Raw genomic sequence first — 17,091 nt, 5'->3', positions numbered from 1 at the left:
CACTATTAGCCTGACGAAGCGTTCGACGAATGAAGCCAAGAGATTTGCATGCAGCGGAAACAATACAACCCACGTGATTATGCCAAGACAAAGTCGGAGAAAGATGAACACCTATATATTTAAATGATTCTGTAGTTTCTAGAGCCTCACCATTAAGAAAGTATGTCTGTTTCTCAATTTCACTGCAAGTAGTAAATCTCATAGGTTTAGTTTTCGAGGTATTTACGCTCATTTGCCAGTCTGAGCACCATCTTCCAATCCTCTTCAAGCCATTTTGTAATTTATCACAATAACCCTTACATTTAATGGCCGATACAGAACGCAATCGTCGGCATAAAACCGGATTTCTGAATCTATACCCTGATTTATGTAAATTAAAAATAGAGTGGGTCCCAAAACAGAACCTTGAGGCACACCGGACTAAACAGGTTGAAATGAAGAACGACATTATTGATTACGACAGCTTGTCGTCTGTTACTGAAATATTCTTTAACCCAGTTTATTACATTTTCGTCAACATTAATCAGCTTCATTTTATATATGAGGCGGTTATGAGCCACACGGTCAAAGGCTTTAGCAAAATCTATAAATATGGCGTCAGTTTGTTAAGTTCGTGAAGGTTAAGGTGAATGTCTGTAGTTAGTTCAAGAAGCTGGGATTCACATGACCGGCCTCGTTGAAAACCATGCTGGTTTGCAAATAGAATGTGGTTGCTAGCCATGTACTGCATGATTTGAGAAGATAATACGTGTTCAAATAGTTTGCATACAACAGACGTAAGGGATATAGGCCTATAGTTTGTTAGCTCGTTTTTGTCGCCGGTTTTATATATTGGTATGACATGCGCCAATTTCCAGTCGTCTGGAGTTTCGGCGGTGTCGCGAGACTGTTGAAACAATAGTGTAAGTACAAGAGCAGAATTGTGCTTCGTCATTTTTAGTAGCTTTATACAAATACCATCAGGACCTGGACTAGAAAACGATGGTAAACGCTCAATAGCTTTCACAATACCGTCACTTGTCACAGTTATACATTCCATAAATGGAGAACTATCAGAAAAATGTGTTGACTTATGTAGGGGCTTTTCGTCCCTAAATACACTACAAAAGAATAAATTAAACCGTTCAGCAACATCCATGGCATCAATTGCAGCACCAGACTCAGTTTCAAAAACAGGTAACTCTTTTGTAGGTGCGGGAGAAATGACTGTCCAAAATTTTTTTTGATCTGTTTTTAGAAATTGCGAAATATCCTCGTTAAAAAACTTATATTTGACAGCCTCAATATGTAATGCACATTCTTTAGAAAACGATAAATATTCTGACTTAACTTCAACAGATTTAGCGCTTCTTGCCTTTCGAAACAAATGTTTCTTTTTATTCAGATATCGCTTAATCTCGCGAGTAAACCATGGCTCGTCTGCTGTTTCAGAGATCCATTTTTTTTTAATGTATTTCTCCCGGAGTCTTAACACCTCGTCACGAAAACGAATCCAGTTATCTTGCAGCGAACAGTTTTCATACGTTTGCATGAATGACAGGTAAAATTCAAAATCAGAGTTGAAGCTTTCGGGATCTGCTTTAGAATAGTCATAAATCTTCTTTTTTTGTCGTGGTTTCTTCACGGTCTGCCTTTTAAAGGTACAATGTATGACACGATGGTCACTGATATACTCTAGTACATCCACGGTAACACGTTCGGGGTGTGTTGTTAGAAGCAGATCAAGAATAGCATTGTTCCGCGTAGGGATTTCGACAAGTTGAAACAACTGAAAATATTCTAAAAGGTCAACAAAATCCACACAATCGCGTGTCTGGCGCGTGCTAGGGAATTTTAAAGCAGACCACTCTATGCTTCGAAAGTTAAAATCACCAGCCAAAATTATGGGAGAGTTATTGTATTCGGATTGGATGGAGCCTAATACAGATTGCAGTTCCTCAGAAAAATCTTGTAGAAAGTCAGGTGGCCTACAGCATGCTCCAATAACCAAAGTTGCAGCTCGTAAATAGCATGCAACCCAAATAGTTTCAAGAATGCTGTCAGTAGATATGTGTTTTACCTTTATATGCTTTCTGATGGCTATTACGACACCGCCTCCTTTTCTATCCACACGGTCTTTACGAAAACAGTGAATGAATTTGAAATTAGTAACTCAGAATTACTAACTTCAGGAGTTGACCACGTTTCCGTTCCGATTATAACATCTGCATTACAAGCGTGAATCAGGGAAGTAAGCTGATCTTGTTTGTTAAGGATGCTACGAAAGTTGGCGGAAATTATAGAGAATGTAGGTGTCCCACTGTCTTCCTGCACGTGACGACTGCGTCATGGGTTTGCATTTCGCTGGAAACATTCCACGACCCTGCCCTCGGAATGTTGGTACCGATATAATCTCCTGCCTACATTTAGCTCATTGAAAGATAGCTTGAACCTTTCATCGGGTTGACAATTCGCTCGAGCAAAGTCGCGAAGCTGTTTGCGCACGAATTGTATTCGAGGTGAAAATTCCTCATCGATCCAAACGTTTAATTTCAAATGTTTTAGCTTGAACGAATTAGCCAGAATGCTGCACTTTGTCTTGTAGTGCAGAAACTTCACTATTATTGACCGGTGCTGCCCTTGCCTGCGAAATCCAATGCGATGTGCACGTTCAATATCCGTTATCTCGAGGCCAAGGTGATCTCTGCAGAAGCTTTCAATGACAACTTGAGAAGCCTCGTAGCCTTCTTTCTCTGCCTCGGGCAAGCCTTTGAATATCAATTTTTTTCTGCGCATGCGATTGTTGATGTCATCAACGATTTCAACTATGTTAGGTTCAGAATCCCGCCTGTCAGAAAGGGATGAAAGATCGCTTTTGATGTCATCGACACCTTTTTTGACTTCGGATAACGCCTCTTGTTAGTATATAAGGACCTGTAAAAAAAATACTTTACTTTCTATACAATTTCTATCGATTCTTCTTCCCCTTTATCGCTTCAGCACTTAACATTATTTTCCTGTTCTTGTTCTCCGTTCTCGATTTATTCAAACAATTTCTCACGCAATTCGCTCTGCGAGGACGAGAAAAGACACGAAAGCATTCACTGATCATGCTTGTATTCTCAAGTGCCGTCGCCTATAGATGGCGCGCAAGGCGACTGAATATGGCGTCCACAGAGAGTATAGAAACCCCTGAGCAAATGTGCGTCCTACGTGTCAGCTCATATTTTTGTTTAGCGCTTGAAGATGGTACTACCTTTTTCTGAATCGCTGCCGCTGAGTGACATCATGAGCCACATAGACGCCTCAGAAACGCGAGTACGACGCCTCATTGAAGGGAAAGTGGTGATGAACGCCATTATGAACGGCGCATCGTCTCTCGCCATGCAAAGTCTTTGTTTGCAGACGCCCGACGTCCACCAGAAGCCACACGAGCTGGAATTTATTTATGAAAGGGAGGGTTCTATCAAAGTACGTTAGCTTGTCTTTTATCTTTTTCTTCCTGCTAATCGCGAGGGCCCGCGAAGCCTGCCTTTCATGCACTGTCGTTTCGCGACAAAGCAGTTTTACTGTTATGTGATGTTCTCGAGTTCCTTTCAAGTAATCAGTTATGAGCCAGATATTTATATTTGATAATTAAAGAAAGGATATCACCAAATCAATTTTTCAGGTGTCAGTCTTGTACGTCGCTAAGCTAGAATACGCAGATGTAAAGAATGGTTGTTTTATTTCTCGCTGGAGCAGTTGTATTATCGTTCGAGTGATGAGGAGCGACGAGAGAAGCTCGTTGCGCTCACGTCGCGAATTCAGTGCGTCTGTTTCATGTTCTAACAATTTTGCTTTCAGGGCCACTGTAGCTCTAAAGCTGGTAATTCACTGCGGTGCAAGCAGATGATTGCGATGTTGTTACTCGTCAACAGGCAGGTTGGTTTTATAGTTTTCGTGATATTTACTTTGATACTGCTGAACACTATCAAACAATGCACGTAAGCGTGCCTCGGCCAAGTCTCGGTCAATTGTGTTTGGCCATAACCGTGGCGGCCGCATTGTAATGGGTTCGGCGGCTGTAATGGGTTCGGCATGCTAATGGGCTCGCGCACCGTGCATTGGGTGCGCTTTAAACATTCGGGGGTGCAAATTAACCTGGAACTTGTTTCAGCGCGCCTCCAAATTCAAAAGAAGTCGGATTAGAGTTGAAAAAAATGTGCAGTGCAACATTTATTGGTTTCATTAAAAATATATCTGAACATAACGTTAGTAACAAGTTGAGTTACTGAAGGGTCTGGAATAATTACGATTAGAAATCGCTGAGACGACCGGGGACTAAATTCAATATAAATCAGAAAAAAACATACATAGTACAGTATAAAATTAATGGGCTTCATTTTAGATATATTGACACGTATACTTGTCTTTATCGGGCAACCACGTTTCGCAGCCTAACAAAAGTAATCGCACAGCGTGGGACGCGCCTGTATGTATCCGAAGTTTCTGGAACGTTATCGATGCTTCTATCTGCTGTCTGTTGTCGCTGAACGTTATGTTATCTGATTTCATCACCTGACGCGAATGGTGTAGAACTTTGTGGAAGGCACGCGGGTCCGAACGATTAGTCTGGAACATTCGATGACTGCTCTATAAAAGCCGACGCGCTTGACCCGCTGATCAGATTTTCGACGATCGCCGACTGTGTTCGCCGCTATCGTTTGGCTTTAAGTGTAGCCTGTTTTGTGGGCACAGGTTCGCCCAATAAAAGCTAGTTTTGTCTTTCACAGTACCGCTACTGTGTTCTTTCTTCACCGTCACTACCACGTGACATCTGGTGGAGGTGCTAGTGCGTTCATGTACCGAACGCCCCCGCAAAGCCGCGATCCAAGCCCGAAGCCCGAGGACAAAACCGACACCGCCCAAGACCAGCGTGCTAGCCGCAGACTGCAAGGACTGCCCCCAGAGCATGGACTTCTACCTGAGGCGACAAAGAAGATCACGGTCAAGACAACCTCAATGGCTGCCCCAGCGTCCCCCGTTATCCTACAACAACCCCGGAACCCACCGACCTTCCATGGAGCAGCGACTGAAGACCCGGAATCCTGGCTGGAGACATACGAGCGAATCGCGACATTCAACAACTGGGACTCCAACGACAAGCTGCGGCATGTCTACTTCGCCTTAGAAGACACCGCCAGAACATGGTTTGAGAACAGGGAGTCTACCTTGACTACGTGGAACCTGTTCCGTAGCGGCTTCCTGCGCACCTTTACAAGTGTCGTGCGCAAGGAGAGGGCCGAAGCTATGCTGGACGCCCGAGTGCAGCTACCAAACGAGAACGTTGCCATCTTTACGGAAGAAATGACCCGTCTGTTCCGCCACGCCGACCCAGATATGGCCGAGGAAAAGAAAGTTCGCCTACTCATGCGTGGTGTGAGGGAGGAACTTTTTGCCGGGATGGTACGAAGCCCACCGAAGACCGTCGACGAGTTTCTTCGCGAGGCCACCAGCATCGAGAAGACACTCGAGATGCGAAACCGGAAATTCGACCGCCGCACGAACGCGACAAACTACGCCGGACTTCAGTCACTGGCCACCGACGACCTACGCGAGACTATCCGAGCTGTCGTGCGGGAGGAGCTACAAAAGCTGTTCCCATCATCACAGCCTCAAGTGGTTTCGATTGCCGATGCAGTGCGTGAGGAACTCCAACAACTTGGAGTAGCCCCTGAATCGCAGCAGCCCGAGCCGCAAGCGATGACCGACGTCGCCGTCGCACGCCGTCAAGGCCCCCCTCCGCGACCGCGCCAGGGCCCTGTCACGCCGCAGTTTCGTCGTCCGCCGCCGCCGCCGCCGCTGCCAGCACGACCACCCGTCGCCCAGCGCACCTACCCGAGGAAGACAGACGTTTGGCGCGCTCCTGACCACCGCCCGCTCTGCTACCACTGCGGGGAAGCCGGCCATGTGTACCGCCGATGCCCATACCGGGAGATGGGACTGCGAGGTTTCGCCGTTAACGCGCCGCGGCCACAGATTGGCGAACGACCTCGCGATATCGCCGACTACCTCACCGCCACTCAGTGGAGCCATCGACGAGCTTCCCGTTCGCCGTCACCAGGCCGCTACCTGTCGCCGCAGCGCCGACCATACACTGGCCCAGCCCGCGGCCGGTCCGTCAGCCCATACCCGGAAAACAGAACTTGACATATACCTTAAAACTATCACTAAAGAAATTATAAGCCAATCCAAGACATCTAAGCGACCTAAAAACATAACTGCGTCGGAGAGTCATATCATTTCAAATCTGAGCTGCCGGAATGACATTGTTATTAAGGAAGCAGATAAGGGTGGAAGTATAGTTATTTGGCCAATAGAAAAATACAAGCACGAGGCTTACAGACAACTAAACAACCCAGAACATTACCGCAAACTAGATAACGATCCGACATTGTCCTATACAGTGACAATTACCAACAGGCTGAAATCACTTTTGGCTGATGAATTGATAACACCATCAGAATACAAATTTCTTAAACCAAGCAACAAAACTGCCGGACGTTTTTACCTCCTTCCGAAAATTCATAAAATTCCATCCGCTGAACTATACACTGCTATTATCCCAGGCCGTCCGATAGTATCAAACAACAACACCCCGACAGAGAGCATCTCCACATTCCTTAACCACTACCTTGGTAACTTGCCGAAAACACTTCCGTCATTTGTACAAGATACGCCCCACCTGCTGAGAATTATAGAAGACATTAATACTAAAGGCACACTACCCCACAACACAATTCTCGCAACACTAGACGTCACGGCGCTGTACACCAACATTCCAATCTCTGATGGTTTATCTTTGATAAAACAAACGCTGTCTAAACACAGTGCACAACACTCTACTGAAGTTTACCTGTCTCTCCTTGAATTAGTTCTCACACATAACTACTTCGAATTTGAAGAGAGTTACTACCTACAGATACATGGTACAAGCATGGGTACGCCTTTTGCACCAACCTACGCGAACATATTTATGGGGATTCTAGAAACAGATTTCCTATCGCGCTGCACTACCAAGCCCCACACATACCTACGATACATAGACGACATACTCATAATCTGGGGACATGGCCAAGACAGTCTAGATAAATATGTATCCTTTCTAAATTCTGTTCACCCAACAATAAAATTCACATCAGAATCCTCAACTGAGCGCATAAACTTTCTGGACACAACAATATACATTGACAATGGTGAACTAAAGACAACGCTGTATAGGAAACCTTTCGACAAACAACAGTACCTAGAATATACCAGCCACCATCCCAGACATTGCAAACAAGGCATCTTTAAAGGCCAAGCCACACGACTACGTCGCATTTGCGTTGAAAACCAAGACTACATAGATAGACTCGATCACCTTAAAGAAACGCTATCAAACAGGAACCACCCAAACAGTGACCTTCAAACAGCTTACATCGCTGCAACCAAACTTGATCGAGCCGAGGTCCTCAAACCCCGCCCGAAGATCACAAGAACAACAACGCCTCTTCTTACTACTAAATTCTCAAACGCACTCCCAAACGTGAATAACATCCTAAGTAAATACTACCCGATTCTCACCAGCAACCAGAAACTTAAGAAGATTTTTCCCGACCCTCCCAGAGTGGCCTACAGACGCAACACTAATTTTAAAGATGTTCTTGTGCACGCCAAACTACAGAAAAAGAAGAAGTTGGGAACCAATCCCTGTGGTCGCCCCAGGTGCTCTACATGCAAACACATTCAATCCACTACTACAGTAAAAAGTACAGCGTGGAATTACACACACAAGGTAACTTCGGCTTTCACCTGCACATCAAGCAATGTAGTCTACTGTCTAGAATGCGCCGCTTGTAGCAAACAATACATAGGTGAGACCGGACAACAAATCAATAAAAGACTCAATGGTCACCGCGCGGACACAAAACACAATTTACCCAAAGCAGTAGCCAGCCACTTTAATGAACATGGACATATGTTTGACAAAGCAAGGCTCTATATACTACAAACAAATTTCCGTTCCCCTCGCGAAAGGAAGTACACGGAATCATACCTCATACACAAGTTTAATTGCCTACACCCGACAGGAATTAATTTGGCACGCGGCAACTTAGAATCTTTAAAAGCTGTAACTTAAATCTGAAACTCTCATATCATCAACCAATACACAAAACACATTAGGCCACCAGCCAACTTTAATTCTTAACCTCACCTACTCTTTCATTTCGGAGGAAAAAAAAAATTTCCTGCCTACTACTCAATTTAATGTACTCTTTCAGGATTTTACGTCTATACCAACTGTACGATCCCCTTCTTCCATGTACACTTGCCCGCGCCCGCTTCTGCACGCGTCACCCTCCTGTTTGCTATACCGATTTCGCCCCCCCCCCCCTTCCCCCTGTCCCCCTTTTTTAGTCTTTTTTTTGAAACCCCCTCGACAACACATTCCGAAGTCAATATGCCTTTTTCGGCGCCTCAACCCAGAGTATCGCCTTCTGGATGCCGCCGTAACGACACCTACGTTAAGCGCGTGGGGCAGTGCCCCTTGAAAGACCATGCCGCTGCCTTTCAGTCACCCCACACATTGCACCGCAGACTCCTCGTCGCCACCTTTACTATTTCAAAATTACTCGACCTATTGCTTGACCGGCCGTTCTAATGCCTCAAAAACATGCCGCCGACGACTCCCCCTGAATACCTCCTAACCTTTCGCATCCCCAACACGCTCCCAAGCCCCCGTATTTCTTAAAGATTTCATTTTTCTCTTTCTTTTTCTTTCACCCCCCCCCTTTGTTGTGTCTTGGTACGGCCCTGGCTCCCCCCTCCTTTTTTTCCTTTTTTTTTCTGCTTCTATTTCTTTTCTTTCCTCCCCGCGTGCCCACTCTCACGCTCTTGTCCCCTCGTCTTGAGAATGAGGCTCACAGACGTCGGACGACAGCGCCTGTTCCCTCTTGTAATCTCTCTCTTTAAAACCAGCCGCCAGCGACAACACCCGCACGTGACGTCACTGCACTAACCCTTTAAAACTAACACGCCGAGGATGACGAGGCCGCCTTTGACGAAGATAGGTCCACCTATCAAAACGTTGGCCAGCCTGTCTGAGGTACTTCAACCCTGTTTAAAAAATTTTATACCACCGGAAAACTAAAAGCAGCAACCGATGGAGGTGCGGTTGCTGTTCGTCGAACTGACGAAGATCCTCCACCGCCGACGAAGACGACGAAGCAACCATTTCGACGACCTAATGACGACACGCCACCGTCCCGACGAAGTCAGGAAGCCAAGACTACACCGACGAAAGACGACTTGACGACGCGACGTTCAAGCTTCAGTTTAACGCGACGCAGCCGTGATCCGACGCCAAGACCCAACTGCAACGCCAGACAAAGAACCACCGACCTCGACGTGCTTCTCGACGGACACGCGGTTACCGCCTTAGTGGACACAGGGGCTGATTACTCCGTCATGAGTGGACACATCGCCGCCCAGTTGAAGAAGGTTAAGACTGCAAGGGAAGGCCCTCAAATTCGCACCGCAGGAGGACAGCTCATCACGCCGACTGGAATCTGCACGGCAAGAATAACCATTCATGACCGAACTTACCCTGCCACTTTCGTTATCCTCCAACAGCGTTCACGAGACGTCATTCTCGGTATGGACTTCCTGAACAAACACGGCGCAATCATCGACCTGAAGTCACAGTCAGTAACGCTGTCGGAAGATAAAGCGACACCGCCGGAGAGCCCTCGTAGTCACCATGCCTTGAGTGTGCTCGAAGATCAAGTGAGCATCCCGCCTCACTCCAGCATTGTTATTTTGGTCGGCACCGAAACACCCGCTGACGTAGAAGGCGTCATCGAAGGCGACCAACGTCTTCTGCTAGACCGTGAAATTTGCGTCGCAAGAGGGATCGCTCGACTGCACGGAGGAAACACGAAAGTGTTGCTGACAAACTTCAGCAAGGAGTTCAAGCACATCAACAAGGGCACGACCATCGCATACATCGAGGAAATTGTGGAAACCAGCGATGCCTTTGTCCTCTCGGATTCTGTCGCATCTACGCCGACGACTGTAGTTCCCGAGCCAGACTTCGACATAAGTCCAAGTCTCCCCGTGATTAAGCAGCAACAGCTCAGAAGTCTGCTTCGACGATACAAAGGCTGCTTTTCGACGTCATCGAGGATTCGACAAACACCAGTCGCAAAGCATCGCATAATAACCGAAGAATGCGCTCGACCACTACGCCAGAGCCCTTACCGAGTTTCGACGCGGGAACGTGAAGCTATCAGAGAACAAGTCGACGAAATGCTGCGCGACGACATCATCCAGCCGTCGAAAAGCCCGTGGGCATCCCCTGTTGTCCTGGTAAAGAAAAAGGACGGAACCCTACGTTTCTATGTCGATTATCGTCGACTGAACAAGATCACGAAGAAGGATGTATACCCCCTCCCACGGATAGACGACACATTGGATCGGCTCTGCAACGCTAAATACTTCTCGTCGATGGACCTCAAGTCTGGCTATTGGCAAATAGAAGTCGACGAAAGAGATCGCGAAAAGACCGCCTTCATCACCCCAGACGGCCTCTACGAGTTCAAGGTTATGCCATTTGGACTGTGCTCCGCGCCTGCAACGTTCCAGCGCGTCATGGACACGGTTTTAGCAGGATTGAAGTGGCAGACCTGTCTCGTTTACTTGGATGACGTCGTTGTCTTCGCCGAAAATTTCAACGATCACCTTAGGCGGCTTGCAACAGTACTGGAGGCCATCAAGTCATCAGGGCTCACTCTGAAGCCAGAAAAGTGCCGCTTCGCCTACGATGAGCTTCTGTTCCTAGGCCACGTCATCAGCAAGTCTGGAGTCCGCCCCGACCCGCAGAAGACAGCTGCCATCGCAAAGTTCCCGCAGCCCACCGACAAGAAGGCAGTGCGTAGATTTCTTGGCATGTGTGCCTACTACAGGCGATTTGTCAAGGACTTTTCACGCATCGCTGAGCCGCTGACACAGCTAACTAAATGTGACATTGAGTTCAAGTGGGAAACGCCGCAGGCCGACGCATTTGAAGAACTCAAACGACGCATGCAGTCGCCGCCCGTACTTGCGCACTTCGACGAGCACGCCGATACCGAAATTCACACTGACGCCAGTAGCCTAAGCCTCGGTGCCGTCCTAGTCCAGAGAAAAGATGGACATGAACACGTGATAGCTTACGCTAGCCGGTCGTTGTCAAAAGCGGAAGGCAATTATTCCACAACGGAAAAGGAATGCCTCGCCATCGTTTGGGCTACAGCGAAATTTCGCCCCTACCTATATGGCAGGCCATTCAGAGTGGTCAGCGACCATCACGCGTTGTGTTGGCTAGCTAACTTAAAGGACCCTTCAGGACGGCTGGCACGGTGGAGCCTCAGACTACAAGAATACGACATTACTGTAACATACAAGTCCGGACGAAAACACTCAGATGCCGATTGCCTATCACGCGCCCCCATTGACCCGCCGCCGCAAGATAACGAGGATGACGACGCCTTCCTTGGAATAATAAGCGCGGAAGACTTCGCTGATCAACAACGAGGGGACCCGGAGCTAAAAGCCCTTGTCGAGTATTTGGAAGGGCACACCGACGTTGTCCCTAGGGCATTTAAGCATGGACTATCTTCGTTCACGCTTCAAAACAACCTACTCGTGAAGAAAAACTTTTCACCAGTCCGCGCCAACTACCTTCTTGTTGTTCCGTCGGCGCTGCGTCCAGAAGTACTGCACGCCTTACACGACGATCCAACTGCTGGGCACCTCGGATTCTCCCGGACGCTGTCGAGAATACAGGAAAGGTATTACTGGCCGCGTCTGACCGCCGACGTCGCCCGTTACGTCAAGACATGCCGAGACTGTCAACGACGCAAGACACCACCGACAAGGCCAGCAGGGTTACTACAACCGATCGAACCTCCTCGTCGACCATTCGAGCAGATTGGGATGGATTTGTTGGGGCCGTTTCCGACGTCAACATCCGGGAATAAGTGGATCGTCGTGGCGACGGACTATCTCACCCGCTTCGCTGAAACAAAAGCTCTACCGAAAGGCAGAGCAGCCGAGGTGGCGAAATTTTTCGTCGAGAACATCCTGCTGCGACATGGCGCCCCAAAAGTCCTCATCACCGACAGAGGAACGGCTTTTACAGCAGAGCTCACCCAAGCCATTCTGCAATATAGCCAGACAAGCCACAGGAGGACAACTGCCTACCATCCGCAAACGAATGGTCTCACGGAGCGCCTGAATAAGACCCTCGCCGACATGCTAGCGATGTACGTCGACGTTGAGCACAAGACGTGGGACGCGGTCCTACCGTATGTAACCTTCGCTTACAACACGGCGGTGCAAGAAACAACATAGATCACGCCGTTTAAGCTGGTTTACGGCAGGAACCCGACGACGACGCTCGACGCCATGCTGCCCCACGTCATTGACGAAGAGAATGTTGACGTCGCTAGCTATCTCCAGCGCGCCGAAGAAGCCCGACAGCTCGCCCGCCTGCGGATCAAGGACCAACAGAGGACCGACAGCCGATACTACAACCTCCAACGACGCTTCGTCGAGTACCAGCCCGGCGACCGTGTTTGAGTATGGACCCCGATACGCCGACGAGGACTCAGTGAGAAACTACTCCAACGCTATTTGCGACCCTACAAGGTCATCCGACGCATTGGCGCTCTGGACTATGAGGTCCTGCCAGACGGCATTTCGTATTCACAGCGGCGCCGCGCACGATCTGAAGTGGTCCACGTGGTGCGCCTTAAACCCTTTTACGGACGCTGACAAACTTCGCCATTTTTGTTCTTTTCTTTGCTACGAGTGCTTTTGTTTATTACCTTCGTTTCTTTGCAGCATCGGCTCGATGCTTTTTAAGAGGGGGGTATTGACACGTATACTTATCTTTATCGGGCAACCACGTTTCGCAGCCTAACAAAAGTAATCGCACAGCGTGGGACGCGCCTGTAAGTATCCGAAGTTTCTGGAACGTTATCGATGCTTCTATCTGCTGTCTGTTGTCGCTGAACGTTATGTTATCTGATTTCATCACCTGACGCGAATGGTGTAGAACTTTGTGGAAGGCACGCGGGTCCGAACGATTAGTCTGGAACATTCGATGACTGCTCTATAAAAGCCGACGCGCTTGACCCGCTGATCAGATTTTCGACGATCGCCGACTGTGTTCGCCGCTATCGTTTGGCTTTAAGTGTAGCCTGTTTTGTGGGCACAGGTTCGCCCAATAAAAGCTAGTTTTGTCTTTCACAGTACTGCTACTGTGTTCTTTCTTCACCGTCACTACCACGTGACAATATTAGAGCATAATTTTAGTTACAACTTGAATTACTTGTGTATGGAATAATTAGAAATCACTGATCACCACACACCAAAGCACAGAATCATAGAACCCACCGTGGCTGCTAAGTGGCTATGGTGCTTGGCTGTTGAGCACGAGGTCGCGGGATCGAATTCCGGCCACGGCGGCCGCATTTCGACGTGGGCGAAATGCGAAAACTCCCGTGTACTAAGATTTAGTTGCACGTTAAAGAACCCCAGGTGGTCGAAATTTCCGGAGTCCTCCACTACGGCGTGCCTCATAATCATAAAGTGGCTTTGGCACGTAAAACCCCATAATTTAACAGATTGGATTGGAAAAACTTTAATAAAAGTCCTGCAGGACGCACGTCAGCGCGCAGTGGGCGTCTCCCACGCAGGGACCGACAGGGAATACCTGGCGGCCGCTGCGCGAGCCTGCTGGACGGCCCATTGCTGGTCTTGTAGGAGCGGGCTTCTTAGGGTCTTCTCCCACTTGTCGGAGGTAGAGTCGGGCGGAGCGTTTCTACACTCCCAGAGCACGTGTGCGAGTGTCGCCGTGACCCCGCACGAGGGGCACGCATCGTCTGGGTAATTAATCGTAGACTTTAGAGACCCGCCGCGTACGTGAGCAGGACTTCTGTGAAATTCCTGAAAACCAGGAAATAAAAAGCGAAGGTAATGACGTCACAAACAAAAAGGTGGAATGAAATTTAACATGCTAATTAATGAAATACAGTTACCTCCGAGTTCGGTTCGTACGTTGCGTTTGTCTAAAGTTAGCCTAAAGAACACCAACACCGAGGTGCTAGTGCCACTAAGAGACACCCAAGTCCAAGATATTCGTCGTGTACCATTTTTTTTTTCGACTAGTGTTGCTTTCTATATTTATTCAAATCGTCTCACATTAAACAATATGGTTGTAAATTGCTCTTGTGCTGTCGTTTTGCTCCAGTGTAGTCCTAAAGTACTGCTCTACAAATGTAACTGGTACAGAGTTCCCGCCGCAATAAAACAAGTGCGCCGTATAGAATGGTGAACATTGCTGTATTTGATTTGCATTCTTTGTTACGATCATGCGCATATCTATATAGCCACAAAAAAACTAAAAAAAACTGAAGAAACTAATAAAGGTCCTCTAAATCTGTCCGATCATGTACAGATCGCGCGCTGACACGCGCGGTAACATCTCCCCCCATACAATTTCTGGAACTGCGTGGAGTACACTGCGAACCAAGTCATAAGCTTTGCCTGACGACCTGGCAAGGTGTGGGCGTCCCCATTACTGAGCCACGGGTGCATTTAAAGGCTCTGGCGAAGTCTAGAACGTACATGAACGGCGTCACCACACGCTCCTTGTATGTCGGCGGTCGGTGCGCGTTAGGACAACGTCCGGTCGCCGCGAGCAGGTAGAAGAGCTGCGCATGAGACATGAACGTCGTGCTCCACGCCAGCTTTTCGGTGTACCAGTCCGCAGGCCGCGAGAGCGCGTTCACCACAGATGCCAGTCCGAGCGACGGGGCGATTAAGTCAACACTTTCTCCTGGCTGCTGGGCGAACCTAGCGTAAGCTCTTTGGAAGCACGTGGAAAACCGCTTGAGGTTGGACACCGTGCTCTGGTTCCAGCGCTTGTCCAAGATCAGGAGCTTCCAGACTGCCTCCGCCAGGTCGTAGCCCAAGGTGGCCATGTTCAGCACGTCAGAGTGCGGCGACGTACTCTCGACGAGGTCGTACAAATACGGCGAGATCTGCACATCCCTGTCGTCCGTTATTTTGACGTCCTCGAAGAGGAACATCGGCTCCACGTGGCGCCTGCCTCCGGCGCGATTTAGGGCGTGGACGTAGTCGTTCATTCGAAGGACGTTCTCGGCAAAGACGTCGACCGCGCGGGGAACTTCCACGGGAGGCCGCATCGATGCGTCCGTGGTCGCCGTCACGATGGTGAGACCACCGACCAGGCTCCGCAGACGCGCCACGTCGGCGTCGAAGAGCGAACTCGACTCGGCGACGCGAAGCACGGCTCGCTTGACGGCGGCGAACGTGGCGGTCACCTGGTCGTCCGTGCCGCGCTGAGATATCACCTCGTCTCTCAGTCGCTGCCACAAGTCGCCCCCGTGGTACCTGGTCTTTCTCATGCAGTGCCCGAACCCGGTCATGTGCGACGGCTTGGCACCGGGCAGGAACATCAAAGCGGCTGCGACGACGCTGTGCCACAGAAGGTACGCCGCCTTGGGGCCACAGTCCCCTTCCAGCGCGAAGGCGTCGTGGATGGCGCGTACGTGGAGCAGCCCCATGACGTCGACTACGGTCGCATTGCTTACCGTCCAACCGACCGCACTCATGGCAGCTAGGATGTCGCGTGCTCTCCAGAGTTGCCTGCTTATGGCTTCGGTCGCGTTAGCCCACGCGTACGTGCGGTTCTGCAGCGTAGCTGGAAAACGTCGGCACAGCTCCGCCATGAACTTCTCCGTGTCCGACGTCGTCACTAGCGGGCTGATGGCGCTTCGCACTGCGTTCACAGATGCGTTCAACCAGTCGGCAGAGAAGGGCGCGACTGTGCACAGTGCGCGATTGCCTAGGCGCAATCTGGACTGCCTTGGATGATAAGTGACTTCCAGAACAGACGGGACCATGTACCGCATGCTCACTTCGACCATGAACTGCAAGCTGTTCCTGGAGTTGGGATGTCTTAGCGCATCTTGCGCGACCCGGACGACGCTACGAGCCATCTGCGAAGCGAATTCGTCTCGTCTACTTACGCTGGCCACGCAAGACCGGAAGTAGCCGGTCATGAACTCGGCGACCTCTCCTACCCGACCGTGGGGTTCGGGAGGGACGCCGGTGACCACAAATCTCTCGAGCCTCGAGTCCACCGTGGCGTTCATCGTGAGACGGAAACGAACGGCGTTAGAGCAGGCGTAGTCGAAGAAGTTGTCGCACGGCTCGAGGCTCGAGTTGAGGTAGGGGACGAGTTCGCGCACTTTATCCGGGCAGCAGAAGCTCGAGGCGCCGGTGTCGCGGACCAGCCGCTGCTCCACGGACCTCGCCCTGGACCTGAGCGCCAGCGAGCCCAGGAGAACGCCGACGGTCCCGGCGATGGCGATGGCCATCAGGACGTCACCGTAAGCGAAACAACGGTTGTCGCCAGACTCCTCTTCATGAGCACCGAAGTCGCGTACGTTGCGGTTTCGCTCCATGACGGCTTCTTCTTCATTCACACAGCGCGCGTATATGAGCTTTCAAAACATGCACGTACCCAGAAAGGGGGACGTTGTATAAGTGTCTCCCTCTATGGGAGCCCTTATAATTGGTTTGTAGGTGTTGTGTCCAAGGTTGCCCGGGTCACATTACAGCCCGTCAATGTTTAAGGGACTTAAGGTCATGTGTATGTGCGCGACGAATGGGAAGGTGACATCTGGCAAGAGCAGCCTTGGCGAATTAAACGGCCGCTCGTAGGCCCAATTCTTTGTAAGGTTTGCGGTCAGCGAGCTGCTTCTCTTGTCTCTCTGGTGTCGGCGTGTCGAGCACTCTCCGCGCGCTCTCCGGACACCGGGCCCCACCGCCTGCCGCTGCCAACACAAGAGAGGATATCAAAGAAACCGGTGGTTGTATACTCAGAGATGATGACGTTAGGAAAATGAGCCTCAAAATGTAGAAGACGCGAAAAAAATCAGAGGGCACCTATGCACTTACTGCCAATGCGAAGCATTCATGTGCAATTGAACGCCGCTGAGTGGTCTTTCGAGT

At 49.5% G+C, this 17,091-nt stretch overlaps 1 protein-coding gene across 1 annotated transcript; it reads right to left on the bottom strand.

Moving 5' to 3' along the window:
• Positions 1-13,688: 13,688 nt before the first annotated feature.
• Positions 13,689-16,577, bottom strand: LOC139049954 (uncharacterized). Its single transcript, XM_070525885.1, has 2 exons — positions 14,677-16,577; positions 13,689-13,995 (listed from the first exon to the last, which is right to left on the bottom strand). Exons 1-2 carry the CDS (start codon positions 16,539-16,541, stop codon positions 13,953-13,955), a joined length of 1,908 nt encoding a protein of 635 aa, XP_070381986.1. The 5' UTR covers positions 16,542-16,577; the 3' UTR covers positions 13,689-13,952.
• Positions 16,578-17,091: the final 514 nt, after the last annotated feature.

Source organism: Dermacentor albipictus, chromosome 9, assembly GCF_038994185.2.
Source record: "Dermacentor albipictus isolate Rhodes 1998 colony chromosome 9, USDA_Dalb.pri_finalv2, whole genome shotgun sequence".
Classification (NCBI taxonomy): domain Eukaryota; kingdom Metazoa; phylum Arthropoda; class Arachnida; order Ixodida; family Ixodidae; genus Dermacentor; species Dermacentor albipictus.
The sequence above is the reverse complement of the archived record's forward strand: the minus strand, read 5'-3'. Positions and strand labels throughout refer to the sequence as shown.

What these genes read in the sequence shown, in the direction of transcription:
- LOC139049954 (XM_070525885.1), bottom strand. Translation starts at nt 16,541, where the DNA reads ATGGAGCGAAACCGCAACGTACGCGACTTCGGTGCTCATGAAGAGGAG. An exon ending in CGTGTGGTGACGCCGTTCAT is followed by an intron (nt 13,996 to 14,676) that starts GTACGTTCTAGA and finishes CCTGGTTTTCAG; the next exon opens with GAATTTCACAGAAGTCCTGC.